This window comes from Hyperolius riggenbachi, chromosome 10 (genome assembly GCF_040937935.1).
Source record: "Hyperolius riggenbachi isolate aHypRig1 chromosome 10, aHypRig1.pri, whole genome shotgun sequence".
In the NCBI taxonomy this organism is placed as follows: Eukaryota; Metazoa; Chordata; class Amphibia; order Anura; family Hyperoliidae; genus Hyperolius; species Hyperolius riggenbachi.
The window spans coordinates 195,082,012-195,096,923 of NC_090655.1; the positions used below are offsets into that span (position 1 = coordinate 195,082,012).

The 14,912-nt window shown below is 44.3% G+C and overlaps 1 protein-coding gene across 1 annotated transcript in view; it reads left to right on the top strand.

Annotated features, from left to right (window-relative positions):
• The first annotated feature begins 214 nt into the window (after positions 1-214).
• SMTNL1 (smoothelin like 1) overlaps positions 215-14,912 on the top strand; it is a 45,284-nt gene continuing 30,586 nt past the window's right edge. Inside the window, exons 1-2 of the mRNA XM_068258202.1 lie at positions 215-322; positions 12,208-12,359. Of these exons, the coding sequence (XP_068114303.1) occupies positions 281-322; positions 12,208-12,359 (194 nt within the window). The 5' untranslated portion in view covers positions 215-280. The remainder of the gene's footprint in view (positions 323-12,207; positions 12,360-14,912) is intronic.

Sequence of the window (14,912 nt, forward strand, 5' to 3'; positions counted from 1 at the left end):
CCGTGCCCCTTTGGGTACACCGCTCACTTCAGCTACCGTTTCGGCTCACAAAACTTTACTAAACCTAATTTGGTTGGTGGGGTGGATAATGTTTCCTTCTGTGTCCCCTATTTCTTTCAAAATAGCAGGAAGAAGCCATAGGTCTACTCAACTAGACGAGTGCTCAAAAATCTTGCACTCTTATATACATATAAATCATTTCGATTTCTTTTGCAGGGTTGCAACATCCGCCAACCGTGTTCAAAGATCAACAAGCTATGGTGCCAATTCTGCTAAGAATATGCTTCTAGAGTGGTGTCGAGCAAAGACACGAGGCTGCGAGGTATAACTGGCAAGAAACTTGTTTTGTATTTCATTGAGAAACATCAAAAGGTGTTGTCTTCATCATCTGTTTTTTTTTTTAAATGTACCCACTGCATTAACATAAATACATATGCTACATTATTTCAAAGTAAGAATCCAACTGACTAGGAGACTCAGCTTCTTCAGAAGCATTTTACCTGCAGAAATTCTTGCTGGTATAATCTGGTAGTTTAGACCCTCACTACCCCACTAATTTAAAGCCCTAGCTCACCCTCCTGGATTTTTAATTGTAAATAAGGCTGAAAGGGGACTATGCCATTATCCACACATATTTAATATTTGATGCTACAAAGCTACTCTTGTCCAGTGGTCCTCAGCTCAGCGAGGGAAGGGGCAGAGTTAAAGGTGGAGAAGCAGGGCCGGCATTCATTTTTATTGTCCCTACTGAGTCTTAGAGGTGGGGCAAGTCAAATTTACTTTGTTACTATAGGCCCTGCGAGCAGCAGAGGGGGGGGGGGGGGGGTGTTATAGGTAGAGGATGGCAGCAACTTAAAATTCATGTTAGGAGGACAGATTGGGTACACGGCTCGAGCGCAGTGGCAGGCAAAGGATGAGTGTCACAGTGTAAACTACAGGCTCCAGCGGTGCCTGTGGCAGCCATTGCGCTCCAGGTGAAGGCCTGTAGTGCCTTTGGCAATAAACTTTTCTGCTTGACACTAAGCCCATGTGGGGATTAGAAGCCTTAGACAAATATTCACATCACAAAGACTATAGGGAGGTCTTCAGGCATATGAATATACTATAGTAAGTTGATGAGTAGTTAAAGCTTAAAGTGTAACTGTCGGGCATAAAATCAAAAATCAATTCTTTATTTTTATCTGGTAAACAAGTAATAAAAATGCTAACCAGGCAATCCAAAAGTTAAAATCACTATTGTTTTTCTTGTTTATAAATGATCATTCCCCAGTTTACCTCACTCTTATTTGGAACGTTGCCGCACAAAGGAAGTTAAAGGGCATGCTGGGTTGTCTTTTGTTGCTTCTTTATTTCCCCTCAGACTTAACTAATGTACAGAAGCAAAAATGGACAACCCAGCATGCCCTGCAACTTCATTTTTGCGGCAACGTACCAAATAAGAGTCAGGTAAACTGAGGAATGATCATTTATAAACAAAAGTAATACAGATTTTAACTTTTGGATTGCCTGATTAGCATCCCTATTACTTGTTTACCAGATAAAAATAAAGAATTGATTTTTGATTTTATGCCCGACAGTTACACTTTAACTCTAGGTATGAACTTTTTTTTAGTCCTGTGTAGAAATTAAGTGTACCAGCGTCTTGATTAGCTAATGCCTAATGTATTAAAGTGCTTGATCACAGGTCCCTTCCTCAGCCCTTACTATGGTCCTAGGCACACATTCAAAATACATGCTTGGATGCTGCCATAGGTGTCCATGATGACAGCCATAACCAGCGGGGCCAGCTGCCATGCCTTCTCCTTTCCTCCAGAACCCTTGTCCAATCCATACACATGGGCCTCTTCCCCAGCTCCGGTGCCCAGGAGGAGGTGGTGGCGTCGATGCGTTATGGTGGAATATGGGGGTCCCCTTGTGATACCCCTTTCCAAGGGGAAATGAGTATAGGGGTAATGATGTATCCCTTACTCCTTTCCACAAAAAATTAAAAAAAAAGAAACGAAAAACCCAAAGACAAATAAAGTCCTTTATTGTTCTAAATTAACTATTAATACTTACCTTTTGATAATCCCACACCAGTAGCCTCAGAAGTGATTGAACACCAGTATCCTCCAGGAAGCCGCACCACCGCCGATACCAAAGAACTCCCGGCGCTGGATACCCATAGACAGGCCATCTGTTTTGCAGAGACTGGGAATGGAATACGAAAACTGGCTTCTCAAATATGCATTTTTGGCAAATAGTGACATCAACAAGATGGCCGCTGGGAAATCCCTGGTCCCTGGAGGCCACACAATAGTGGCAGAATGAACAGTTTTTCACATGCTGGGGCACTTATATTTGGCTAACCTATACTGGGACACCTATACCTAGCTAACCTATACTGGCGCACCTATACCTGGCTACCTATTACTGGGGCGCCTATACCTGGCTAACCTATAGTGGGGCACCTATACCTGGCTAACTATACTGAGGCACCTATACCTAGCTAACCTATACTGGGGCACGTATTCCTAGCTAAGCTATACTGGGGCACCTATACCTGGCTAACCTATACTGGGGAACCTATACCTGGCTGAACTATACTGGAAGACCTATACCAGGCTACCTACAACGGGGGGCTAAGTACCACATCATAATTAACATTCTCACAATTTTTACACCCTCGCCCGGGAACAATTTAGCCTAAAAACTGCTCTGGAAACCAGTCACTCTGAACAAAGCAATTTCCAATTTTTGTGGTTTTATTGGAATGGCAAAATTCCGATGTGGAAATTGGAATACCCTTGAGACACTGGGGTAGGGGTCTTGCTACACTACTTTTTTGCAGCGTGGTTCTCCTTCATCTGCTGCATTTCCCATTATTGAATGTATGCATCTGCACAGCGTGATAAGGCAGGGCTAAGCAGCAGAAATTCTGTCTAAAGAGCCTGTTGTCAATTCATTCAGCAATTTGGCTGCAGGTCATTTTTTAAGCAGTATTTTTAGCTACAGCAGCATAGAGGTAAAATATGGGAATTCTGAATACTAACTTGTAAGCCTGGAGCTGAGCTTTGAAGTGGGCTAAAACTCTACAAAAAAAAAAATGTGTTTTCATACTTTTTATTACCCATAAAGTTATCATATTTGCTTTTGTGCACAAGTAATATTGTCGGTCTACAAATTACAAATTCCCAAAGTACAGTTTATCTGCTCTGAAAGCTGCCATTGCATTTTACTGCATAGCTGTTATATTTATATATTATAATGTATCCAGTGATCCCTTCTCAGCTCTGTCTGGTTCTACAATCTGAGCAGGTCAGTGTCAGCACTCTGCTGGTTGGATACTAATTGTAGAAAACAAACGAATGTAAACAAAACATAATGTTATCACCTCTTCAGATGTGGCCAAAAGCTTAAAGTACCCCTGAGCTGCAAGGGGTGATTTGTAAACATTTTGTTTGCAGTGCTGTAACATATGTCACACCACCATTCTCATGTTCCAGCGCCCCCAGGGGTCTCTGCAGAACTCAGTCGAAGTCTTCCACTGGTACTGAACGTCGAATATGAGCAGGGAGGAAGTGGCAGTTATCCTTTTTCTTCCTGTCAACTCTTCCTTTCCATGGCAGTGTCCACTTGTAAGCCTTGAAATCTTCATAGCGATGGTGCTGACCTGGAAGTATGGACACAGAAGTAGTTCCGGGTAGTGTTGGGCGAACAGTGTTCGCCACTGTTCGGGTTCTGCAGAACATCACCCTGTTCGGGTGATGTTCGGGTTCGGCCGAACACCTGATGGTGTTCGGCCAAACTGTTCGGCCATATGGCCGAACTAAGAGCGCATGGCCGAACGTTACCCGAACGTTCGGCTAGCGCTGTGATTGGCCGAACGGGTCACGTGTAGTGTTGGGCGAACATCTAGATGTTCGGGTTCGGGCCGAACATGGCCGAACTCCGAACATAATGGAAGTCAATGGGGACCCGAACTTTCGTGCTTTGTAAAGCCTCCTTATATGCTACATAACCCAAATTTACAGGGTATGTGCACCTTGGGAGTGGGTAAAAGTGGAAAAAAATTTTTGCAAAAAGAGCTTATAGTTTTTGAGAAAATCGATTTTAAAGTTTCAAAGGGAAAACTGTCTTTTAAATGCGGGAAATGTCTGTTTTCTTTGCACAGGTAACATGCTTTTTGTCGGCATGCAGTCCTAAATGTAATACATATAAGAGGTTCCAGGAAAAGGGACCGGTAACGCTAACCCAGCAGCAGCACACGTGATGGAACAGGAGGAGGGTGGCGCAGGAGGAGAAGGCCACGCTTTGAGACACAACAACCCAGGCCTTGCATGAGGACAAGAAGCGTGCGGATAGCAATTTGCATTTTGTCGCCATGCAGTCATAAATGTAATACAGATGAGAGGTTCAATAAACAGGGACAGGAAACGCTAACCCATCACAAATGTTCATTGTTCATGTTACTTGGTTGGGGTCCGGGAGTGTTGCGTAGTCGTTTCCAATCCAGGATTGATTCATTTTAATTTGAGTCAGACAGTCTGCATTTTCTGTGGAGAGGCGGATACGTCGCCGATCTGTGACGATGCCTCCGGCAGCACTGAAACAGCGTTCCGACATAACGCTGGCTGCCGGGCAAGCCAGCACCTCTATTGCGTACATTGCCAGTTTGCGCCAGGTGTCTAGCTTCGATACCCAATAGTTGAAGGGTGCAGATGGATTGTTCAACACAGCTACGCCATCTGACATGTAGTCCTTGACCATCTTCTCCAGGCGATCGGTGTTGGAGGTGGATCTGCACGCTTGCTGTTCTGTGTGCTGCTGCATGGGTGTCAGAAAATTTTCCCACTCCAAGGACACTGCCGATACCATTCCCTTTTGGGCACTAGCTGCGGCTTGTGTTGTTTGCTGCCCTCCTGGTCGTCCTGGGTTTGCGGAAGTCAGTCTGTCGGCGTACAACTGGCTAGAGGAGGGGGAGGATGTCAATCTCCTCTCTAAAGTCTCCACAAGGGCCTGCTGGTATTCTTCCATTTTGACCTGTCTGGCTCTTTCTTCAAGCAGTTTTGGAACATTGTGTTTGTACCGTGGATCCAGAAGGGTATAAACCCAGTAATTGGTGTTGTCCAGAATGCGCACAATGCGTGGGTCGCGTTCAATGCAGTCCTAGGCCGAAGAGGTCATAGCCTAGGGTCACAAAACCTGTTTATTTGGGCAATTTCAATGGTGGCGAGTCTGACGTACATAAATCGCAGCAATGGCCGTTAGCAACGTCTGAATCTCACGAAATGTCTCATGCAGGTAGAAGACATATTGTTAGACTTGGGCTCCAAAGATGGGCTCCCTACATCTCTGCAAACCAGAGTTACAGGGCTCCAAATTTGGTAAAATCCCCCATAGGCTTTCATTGGGCCTCCTATTTACAGTTCCAAAATCTCACATCTTTTCAAAGGGGAATTACTCAGCAGTGGCAAATTTTCTAGCATTGTAGGGACCCTTAGGGGGAACATGACTGGTGAGTTTCGGGCCCCTAGGCCAAAGAGGTCATAGCCTAGGGTCACAAAAACCTGTTTATTTGGGCTATTTCAATGGTAGTGATGGTGACGTACATAAATCGCAGCAATGGCCGTTAGCAAAGTCTGAATCTCACGAAATGTCTCATGCAGGTAGAAGACATATTGTTAGACTTGGATTCCAAAGATGGGGTCCCTACATCTCTGCAAACCAGAGTTACAGGGGTCCAAAATTGGTAAAATCCCCCATAGGATTTCATTGCCTCCCTATTTCACTTTCCAAAATCTCACATCTTTTCAAAGGGCAATGGCTCAGCAGTACCAAATTTTCTAGCATTGTAGGGACCCTTAGGGGGATCATGACTGGTGAGTTTTGCCACTGCTGAGCCATTGCCCTTTGAAATGGTGTAAGATTTTGGAACGGTAAATAGGAGGCCCAATGAAAGCCTATGGGGGATTTTACCAATTTTGGACCCCTGTAACTCTGGTTTGCAGAGATGTAGGGACCCCATCTTAGGAATCCAAGTCTAACAATATGTCTTCTACCTGCATGAGACATTTCGTGAGATTCAGACGTTGCTAACGGCCATGGCTGAGATTTATGTACGCCACCATCACTACCATTGAAATAGCCCAAATAAACAGGTTTTTGTGACCCTAGGCTATGACCTCTTTGGCCTAGGGGCCAGAAACTCACCAGTCATGTTCCCCCTAAGGGTCCCTACAATGCTAAAAAATTTGGTACTGCTGAGCCATTGCCCTTTGAAAAGATGTGAGATTTTGGAAAGTGAAATAGGGAGGCAATGAAATCCTATGGGGGATTTTACCAATTTTGGACCCTTGTAACTCTGGTTTGCAGAGATGTAGGGACCCCATCTTTGGAATCCAAGTCTAACAATATGTCTTCTACCAGCATGAGACATTTCGTGAGATTCAGACGTTGCTAACGGCCATGGCTGAGATTTATGTACGCCACCATCACTACCATTGAAATAGCCCAAATAAACAGGTTTTTGTGACCCTAGGCTATGACCTCTTCGGCCTAGGGGCCCGAAACTCACCAGTCATGTTCCCCCTAAGGGTCCCTACAATGCTAGAAAATTTGGTACTGCTGAGCCATTGCCCTTTGAAAAGATGTGAGATTTTGGAAAGTGAAATAGGGAGGCAATGAAATCCTATGGGGGATTTTACCAATTTTGGACCCCTGTAACTCTGGTTTGCAGAGATGTAGGGACCCCATCTTTGGAATCCAAGTCTAACAATATGTCTTCTACCTGCATGAGACATTTTGTGAGATTCAAACTTTGCTAACGGCCATTGCTGCGATTTATGTACGTCACCATCACTACCATTGAAATAGCCCAAATAAACAGGTTTTTGTGACCCTAGGCTATGACCTCTTTGGCCTAGGGGCCCGAAACTCACCAGTCATGTTCCCCCTAAGGGTCCCTACAATGCTAGAAAATTTGCCACTGCTGAGTAATTGCAAAAAAGACTTGCAGAGAGTGTCTTCAAAACAGTATCAAAATTTATTGAAAATCTTAAACAACCCCCATAAATGTACCCTTATCCCCCCTTAAAAACACGGCCGTGTTTCTACTGGTCAGCTGACTTCACACACTCACAAACACAGCACTCATCAGATATCACAGAACTGAGCTATTTTTCCCATAACACATAGGACTTCAGATCAGAGTTCTTAAATACTACTAGGTGCTGATCAGTGGCTACAAGGAGCACACTTCTATCACTGTTGGTAAAAAGTCACCCGCTTGTGTAGGAGAGACAGGCAAAAAAGATAAAAAATGGACGAAAAGTTGGAGAACTTGTAGCAGCAGCTTATGAGGTTGGGAGTTGGTTTGATTAATGTTCGTCTCCTGCATATACAAATACAGATAATGCAGCAGTCTTTCACCAGCATCCAGCTAGGAGACTTATTGAGGTTTCAGATTCAACCAATCACATAACTTCAATGATGCCTGCATGTATCTTATGTACTGAGATCCACCATGAAATCAAAGTCCTGGAAGCCAGGCAATAGCACAGCTAATGCAGGTGGTATCAACCACCACAACTTCAAGCCACTATACAGTCCATAGCCACATTATTCATGCCATGCAAAAGCGGACATACAGCGCAGGATATTGCCCAGCGGGCTCTCACCACCGCTTCAGGACAGTCGCCGTCTGCCTCGTTTGTCCTTATGTATTTGCACATCCAATTTCCGCCGTCCCACACTCCTCAAAGCCGGGGCGCCCCACTGCAGTCACTCGAGGTGGTGTGTCGAGATACGCCAATGCCGGCGTTCCGGTCAGCTGATCGTGACGGCCGTGTCACGTGACTAGTTTCGCTTGGCCGTCTCCAAGCTTTTTCAAACGCTGGTCAGGGTTGGTTACTGCTCCATTCAATATATAGTCACGTGCTCTGTGTTAAGCCAATTAGAAAAATAGACCTAATCTACCTGGTAACAACTGATGCCTATCTTGAGCCAACCTATCATTCTTCATTCTGGCTTGTCTGAAGGCAATTTCTCAATGGAGCTACACCATAAAGGGTAGTGATGAATCACCTCACATATCACACAGCCTGCACAACATACAAGGCTCATTTGCTATCACTGGAGTTAAGGACCCAGTGGATGCATGCTACTTAAACCAAAATATCACATTTAATTTTTAAGGGGATTTTCATGCCAGTCCAGGGTAAGGAGCACACACACCGTGAACCTGACTATTAAATCGCCTAAGGCTCACAAGTGTGTATATCCCACCCGTAGCCAGCAATCCCACACTCACCACTTCAAGACTGATTAAATAGCAATCCCATTTATAAAGCAAAGGGGCTCCCACTGCGAACCGGGGTCTGTCAGGCCCTGTTATATCACACCATGGCAGTCCCCAGATCACAGGGCCCCCCCAAAAAAAAACACAACTGCTGAGTAATTGCCCTTTGAAAAGATGTGAGATTTTGGAACTGTAAATAGGAGGCCCAATGAAAGCCTATGGGGGATTTTACCAAATTTGGAGCCCTGTAACTCTGGTTTGCAGAGATGTAGGGAACCCATCTTTGGAATCCAAGTCTAACAATATGTCTTCTACCTGCATGAGACATTTCGTGAGATTCAGACGTTGCTAACGGCCATGGCTGAGATTTATGTACGCCACCATCACTACCATTGAAATTGCCCAAATAAACAGGTTTTTGTGACCCTAGGCTATGACCTCTTCAGCCTAGGGGCCCGAAACTCACCAGTCATGTTCCCCCTAAGGGTCCCTACAATGCTAGAAAATTTGGTACTGCTGAGCCATTGCCCTTTGAAAAGATGTGAGATTTTGGAAAGTGAAATAGGGAGGCAATGAAATCCTATGGGGGATTTTACCAATTTTGGACCCCTGTAACTCTGGTTTGCAGAGATGTAGGGACCCCATCTTTGGAATCCAAGTCTAACAATATGTCTTCTACCTGCATGAGACATTTCGTGAGATTCAGACTTTGCTAACGGCCATTGCTGCGATTTATGTACGTCACCATCACTACCATTGAAATAGCCCAAATAAACAGGTTTTTGTGACCCTAGGCTATGACTTCTTTGGCCTAGGGGCCCGAAACTCACCAGTCATGTTCCCCCTAAGGGTCCCTACAATGCTAGAAAATTTGCCACTGCTGAGTAATTCCCCTTTGAAAAGATGTGAGATTTTGGAACTGTAAATAGGAGGCCCAATGAAAGCCTATGGGGGATTTTACCAAATTTGGAGCCCTGTAACTCTGGTTTGCAGAGATGTAGGGAGCCCATCTTTGGAGCCCAAGTCTAACAATATGTCTTCTACCTGCATGAGACATTTCGTGAGATTCAGACGTTGCTAACGGCCATTGCTGCGATTTATGTACGTCAGACTCGCCACCATTGAAATTGCCCAAATAAACAGGTTTTGTGACCCTAGGCTATGACCTCTTCGGCCTAGGACTGCATTGAACGCGACCCACGCATTGTGCACATTCTGGACAACACCAATTACTGGGTTTATACCCTTCTGGATCCACGGTACAAACACAATGTTCCAAAACTGCTTGAAGAAAGAGCCAGACAGGTCAAAATGGAAGAATACCAGCAGGCCCTTGTGGAGACTTTAGAGAGGAGATTGACATCCTCCCCCTCCTCTAGCCAGTTGTACGCCGACAGACTGACTTCCGCAAACCCAGGACGACCAGGAGGGCAGCAAACAACACAAGCCGCAGCTAGTGCCCAAAAGGGAATGGTATCGGCTGTGTCCTTGGAGTGGGAAAATTTTCTGACAACCACGCAGCAGCACACAGAACAGCAAGCATGCAGATCCACCTCCAACACCGATCGCCTGGAGAAGATGGTCAAGGACTACATGTCAGATGGCGTAGCTGTGTTGAACAATCCATCTGCACCCTTCAACTATTGGGTATCGAAGCTAGACACCTGGCACAAACTGGCAATGTACGCAATAGAGGTGCTGGCTTGCGCTGTTTCAGTGCTGCCGGAGGCATCGTCACAGATCGGCGGCGTATCCGCCTCTCCACAGAAAATGCAGACCGTCTGACTCAAATTAAAATGAATCAATCCTGGATTGGAAACGACTATGCAACACTCCCGGACCCCAACCAAGTAACATGAACAATGAACATCTGTGATGGGTTAGCGTTTCCGGTCCCTGTTTATTGAACCTCTCATCTGTATTACATTTATGACTGCATGGCGACAAAATGCAAATTGCTATCCGCACGCTTCTTGTCCTCATGCAAGGCCTGGGTTGTTGTGTCTCAAAGCGTGGCCTTCTCCTCCTGCGCCACCCTCCTCCTGTTCCATCACGTGTGCTGCTGCTGGGTTAGCGTTACCGGTCCCTTTTCCTGGAACCTCTTATATGTATTACATTTATGACTGCATGCCGACAAAAAGCATGTTACCTGTGCAAAGAAAACAGACATTTCCCGCATTTAAAAGACAGTTTTCCCTTTGAAACTTTAAAATCGATTTTCTCAAAAACTATAAGCTCTTTTTGCTAATTTTTTTTTCCTCTTGTACCCACTCCCAAGGTGCACATACCCTGTAAATTTGGGGTATGTAGCATGTAAGGAGGCTTTACAAAGCACAAAAGTTCGGGTCCCCATTGACTTCCATTATGTTCGGAGTTCGGGTCGAACACCCGAACATCGCGGCCATGTTCGGCCTGTTCGGCCCGAACCCGAACATCTAGATGTTCGCCCAACACTAGTTCCGGGTTAGCGCACTGCTGTGAAAATGCCGGGGCTTATGAGAGGACACTGCGGCGGAACGCTAGAGCTGATAGGACAAAAAAGACAGCGAGTGGAACATGGAGTAGGTGAGGTATGATCCGGGACTTTTTTTTTTTTACACAGGTAGGTTTGGGAGTACTTTGAGGAGCTTTCCATTGAAAAACTAAGTGCTGTGTTGAACTCTTTGAATGCATTTTTGCTACTTTTTTTGTGGTAGTAGTTTTTATGCTGTAAATAATATTTTAGAACAAAGAGGAAATACTGTTTTAGACCACTTTAAAGGCTTTTATTTGTTTAGTTTATTTACAAAATGGATTCATATTATACACGTTTATTAATCTCCTTTCACACAACAAAACAAAAGAGGCACATTTAGCATTGTTTATATTATTTCAGTGCAGTTAGGTTCATTAGTCTCTCACCCTAGCATTCAGTATAGAATATACAGTAGTATATGGCACTGTAAGGCCCGGTTCACACTTGCGGTTTTGCAAAAACCGCACCGGATGTCCGGACCGCACCGGAGCCGGATCGGACCTGAACCGTACGGTTCCTGTCCGGATCCGGTCCGGTTGCATACGGTTTCCGTGCGGTATGAACACGGTTGCGGTCCGGATCCGGATTCTTAAAGAGATAACAACCTGTATAAAAACAAAAAAAAATGTTGGGGTCTGGGAGGTCAGCAGAAGGGGGACCTGTGGAATCAGGCCCTCCGCTGTTTAGCACTCACCTCCACCTCCAACATGCTGCCAACATCTCCAGCTCGTGCTGCTCCACTCCAAAATGGTTGCCCATGTGTCCCCGATACAATATCGCCGCAACAATCCTCATAGGAAGTGGGGTAGAACATCCGGATTTTTTGCCAGTGTGTTGTGCGCTCTCCGGTTCTCATTGGTTTCCATTGGCCGGATGGTGCAGTCCGGCTCCGCCCCGGATACGGCTGCCGGAGGAGCCGGACCAAAAAATAGCGCATGTTGGAACGGACACCGGAGTCCGGATCCGGTCCGGCTCCGGTCCGGACGAAACGGACACATGTGAACCCTGGCATAGACTTACATTGCTATGCCGTGCGTCCGTTTCGTCCGGCCAGCATGCGGTGCGGCTCCGGCACGGCTATTCCGGATAGCCACCGCTAATGTGAACCGGGCCTAAAAGTGGTCTTATATTTGCATGCAGTTTGCTTAAATCCCTGTCAAAGTTAAGAATGCTTTGGATGCAATCGGTGCCAAAGTCCACAAAGCTGTTATAGTAAACTATGGCATTTGGCATTGAATATCTGTCACAAATCACTTGATATATAAATAGTATCTAATCCGTAACTGCACACGAGATTCTTGAATAGCATGTAAGTTAATGTACGATTTTCAGCACTTCAAACTGAACTTTATACTTATGACTCCATTGTAACTTTTTAACATCTCACAATACTGTTTATTTTTTTTTTCGTCAGGGTGTAGATGTCCAGAATTTTTCCAGCAGTTGGAGCAATGGCCTTGCGTTCTGTGCTCTTATAGCTACCTACTTTCCTGATGCATTTGATTACAGCAGTCTTGACCCCAAGAACAGAAGACATAACTTTCAACTGGCGTTCAGCACAGCAGAGTAAGAAACAAACTGAGTAGAATTAAGTACTAACAGTAACCAGGATGGGAACCTAAGGGATAATAAATTAATAATACATTTGCTGAAAAGACAAATTACCTGACATGGATGAAGCAGATCCAAACATTACATAAAATACTTTTTTTTTTATAACATTTTAAAGGACTCAAGGCCAGAAAAAAATGTGTTTTTCTTATTTTGGGTCTTTTTCCAGCCCCTAGAAGACATTTGTCTGTGCAGGTGCAGTACTCTCCCGGTGATATGGGTGCGTACATGCGCAGGCACTAGTCCATCCATGTGCAAAAGGCTGCCAGCGGGACCCCAAAGAAGGCCGGAGCTGCGCCAAGGGACCCAAATTACTTCTAGTGGCTGGAAGAAGCCCCAGGTAAGTAAAACTACATTTCTTTTCTGGCCTCGTAAGTCCTTTAAGCTAACTTATATAATAAAATGACAATATGTGGACATCCTCATACATCTATGGGCAGGGCTGTGGAGTTAGAGTTGAGGAGTCGGATTTGGAGCAATTTTGGGTACCTGGAGTCAGAATTGGAGTCGGAGTCGGTGGTTTCATAAACTGAGGAGTTGGAGACAGATGATTTTTGTACTAAAGCCACTGCCCTGGTAAGTATTAGACTAAGGAGTTGGAGTCGAGGAGTCGGAGCCATTTTGGGTACCTGGAGTCAAAGGTTTCATAAACTGAGGAGTCGGAGTTGGAGTCAGAATTGGAGTCGGTGGTTTCATAAACTGAGGAGTCGGAGTTGGAGTCTGATGATTTTTGTATCGAATCCACAGCCCTGTCTATGGGATCAATATACAAGCACAGTTAGCTTCCAGTAAAGTGAAGGCAATCTCACTAGAAATTCCAGATCAATGGTATTCAAAAAGCAAGTGCTTTACTACGTCTGTTGTTTTAATCTGATGAGTATTTATTTCTTTAGCTTCCTTTTTATTTATTAGACATTCTTCACCCAAAATTATATCACAAAAGTGATGTAAAAGGAAGCATCAGGTTGCTAAAGCCTTCAACAGACCGTGCAAAATTTAAGTAAAAGCACCTAGAGTATGTAATGCCATAACTCCCAACTTTATGAGATAAGAAAGAGGGACACTTTACGACACGCCCCTGCCAAACCCCTAATCATGCCCATGCCACACCCTTAGTCACTGACAATAGAAAAAAATTAGAAGCAAAAAAGCAGTTTTATCATTTAGACCACAGTGGTCCTCTCTATCGTCATTGGTTCTCCTTCATTTTAACATTTGAAAATAAGAAATGTATCAATTTAAATGATTAAAAATAATGTTTATAGTCTATTGAACACAATTTTTAAGTAGAAAGATACATATGTTTACATAGATCTACACATCACATCAGTCCTGAAAGAGGGACACATGAGAAAGAAAGAGGGACAGAGGAATTTAGTTACCAAAGAGGTCCCTCTGAACAAAAAGGACCATTGGGAGGCATATGTAATTCAATTCAAGGTTAAAAGCATGTTCCTCCAAAATCCAAAAGAATGTTTTGATCATACCAAAAAGACAAAAAGAGCCCCAAAGATTAATGGCTAGATCTAAAATCCACTTTACTTGGTTGTTGTTATAATATTCCATATGAATTCCTTGTATTATAACATTCCAAGAGCAATATAGGTGTGATTAGAGAAATAAAATTAAAGCTATACAATAGCATTTCCTAAGATTACAGGTCCTTCTCAAAAAATTAGCATATTGTGATAAAGTTCATTATTTTCTGCAATGTACTGATAAACTTAAGACTTTCATATATTTTAGATTCATTACACACAACTAAAGTAGTTCAAAGCCTTTTATTGTTTTAATATTGATGATTTTGGCATACAGCTCATGAAAACCCAAAATTCATATCTCAAAAAATTAGCATATCATGAAAAGGTTCTCTAAACGAGCTATTAACCTAATCATCTGAATCAACTAATTAACTCTAAACACCTGCAAAAGATTCCTGAGGCTTTTAAAAACTCCCAGCCTGGTTCATTACTCAAAACCGCAATCATGGGTAAGACTGCCGACCTGACTGCTGTCCAGAAGGCCATCATTGACACCATCAAGCAAGAGGGTAAGACACAGAAAGAAATTTCTGAACGAATAGGCTGTTCCCAGAGTGCTGTATCAAGGCACCTCAGTGGGAAGTCTGTGGGAAGGAAAAAGTGTGGCAGAAAATGCTGCACAACGAGAAGAGGTGCCCGGACCCTGAGGAAGATTGTGGAGAAGGACCGATTCCAGACCTTGGGGGACCTGTGGAAGCAGTGGACTGAGTCTGGAGTAGAAACATCCAGAGCCACCGTGTACAGGCGTGTACAGGAAATGGGCTACAGGTGCCGCATTCCCCAGGTCAAGCCACTTTTGAACCAGAAACAGCGGCAGAAGCGCCTGAGCTGTACTTGACACTGGACTTCAGGCATTTTGGCATTTCCCTCTCCCCAGTCTTCCTCCAGACTCTCGCACCTTGATTTCCGAATGATATGCAAAAGTTGCTTTCATCCGAAAAAAGTACTTTGGACCACTGGGCAACAG